The following is a 462-nucleotide window of genomic DNA, read 5'->3' as shown; positions in this document are numbered from 1 at the left end:
TCGTGAAAAAGCAACAAAAGCAAATATAATCAGGACTTTAAACATAACAATAAAAATATTTGCAAACAAAAACAATAACTGCATTTTTTTTCCCCAAAAATTTCATTACCAATATGAAATGAAGAATAACAAAGCAGTTATACAACATGGTAATAACAATGACGGCAGCAAGAAATAGAGAGAACAAACCAGAAAACACGCCCCAACGCAGCAATTACCTGTAAAAGTACAATTCACAGCCCGAGCAGCCCAGGGCCAGCATGCACCGAATGAAGAAGAACACCAGCATGCGATTGGACTGCAGGAGGTTAGAGTAAATCCAGCCGGGGACCGCGTGGATGAGGATGTAGGTGTAGGAGCGCAGGGCATACTGGGGGGCATACTCCCACGTCTGGAATCCCTTGCCGTACAGGAGGTAGTGGGTCTGGTCGAGGGGAGATAAAAACGGATTTCGTTATATGA

At 43.5% G+C, this 462-nt stretch overlaps 1 protein-coding gene across 1 annotated transcript in view; it reads right to left on the bottom strand.

Moving 5' to 3' along the window:
• The window catches only part of LOC119594709 (alpha-1,2-mannosyltransferase ALG9-like), an 8,326-nt gene that overhangs the window by 5,367 nt on the left and 2,497 nt on the right, over positions 1–462 (bottom strand). Inside the window, exon 3 of the mRNA XM_037943767.1 lies at positions 219–424. Within this exon, the coding sequence (XP_037799695.1) occupies positions 219–424 (206 nt within the window). The remainder of the gene's footprint in view (positions 1–218; positions 425–462) is intronic.

The sequence above is a fragment of the Penaeus monodon genome, chromosome 34 (genome assembly GCF_015228065.2).
Source record: "Penaeus monodon isolate SGIC_2016 chromosome 34, NSTDA_Pmon_1, whole genome shotgun sequence".
NCBI classification, from domain to species: domain Eukaryota; kingdom Metazoa; phylum Arthropoda; class Malacostraca; order Decapoda; family Penaeidae; genus Penaeus; species Penaeus monodon.
Note: the sequence above shows the minus strand (reverse complement) of the source record. Positions and strands in the feature narration are given on the sequence as shown.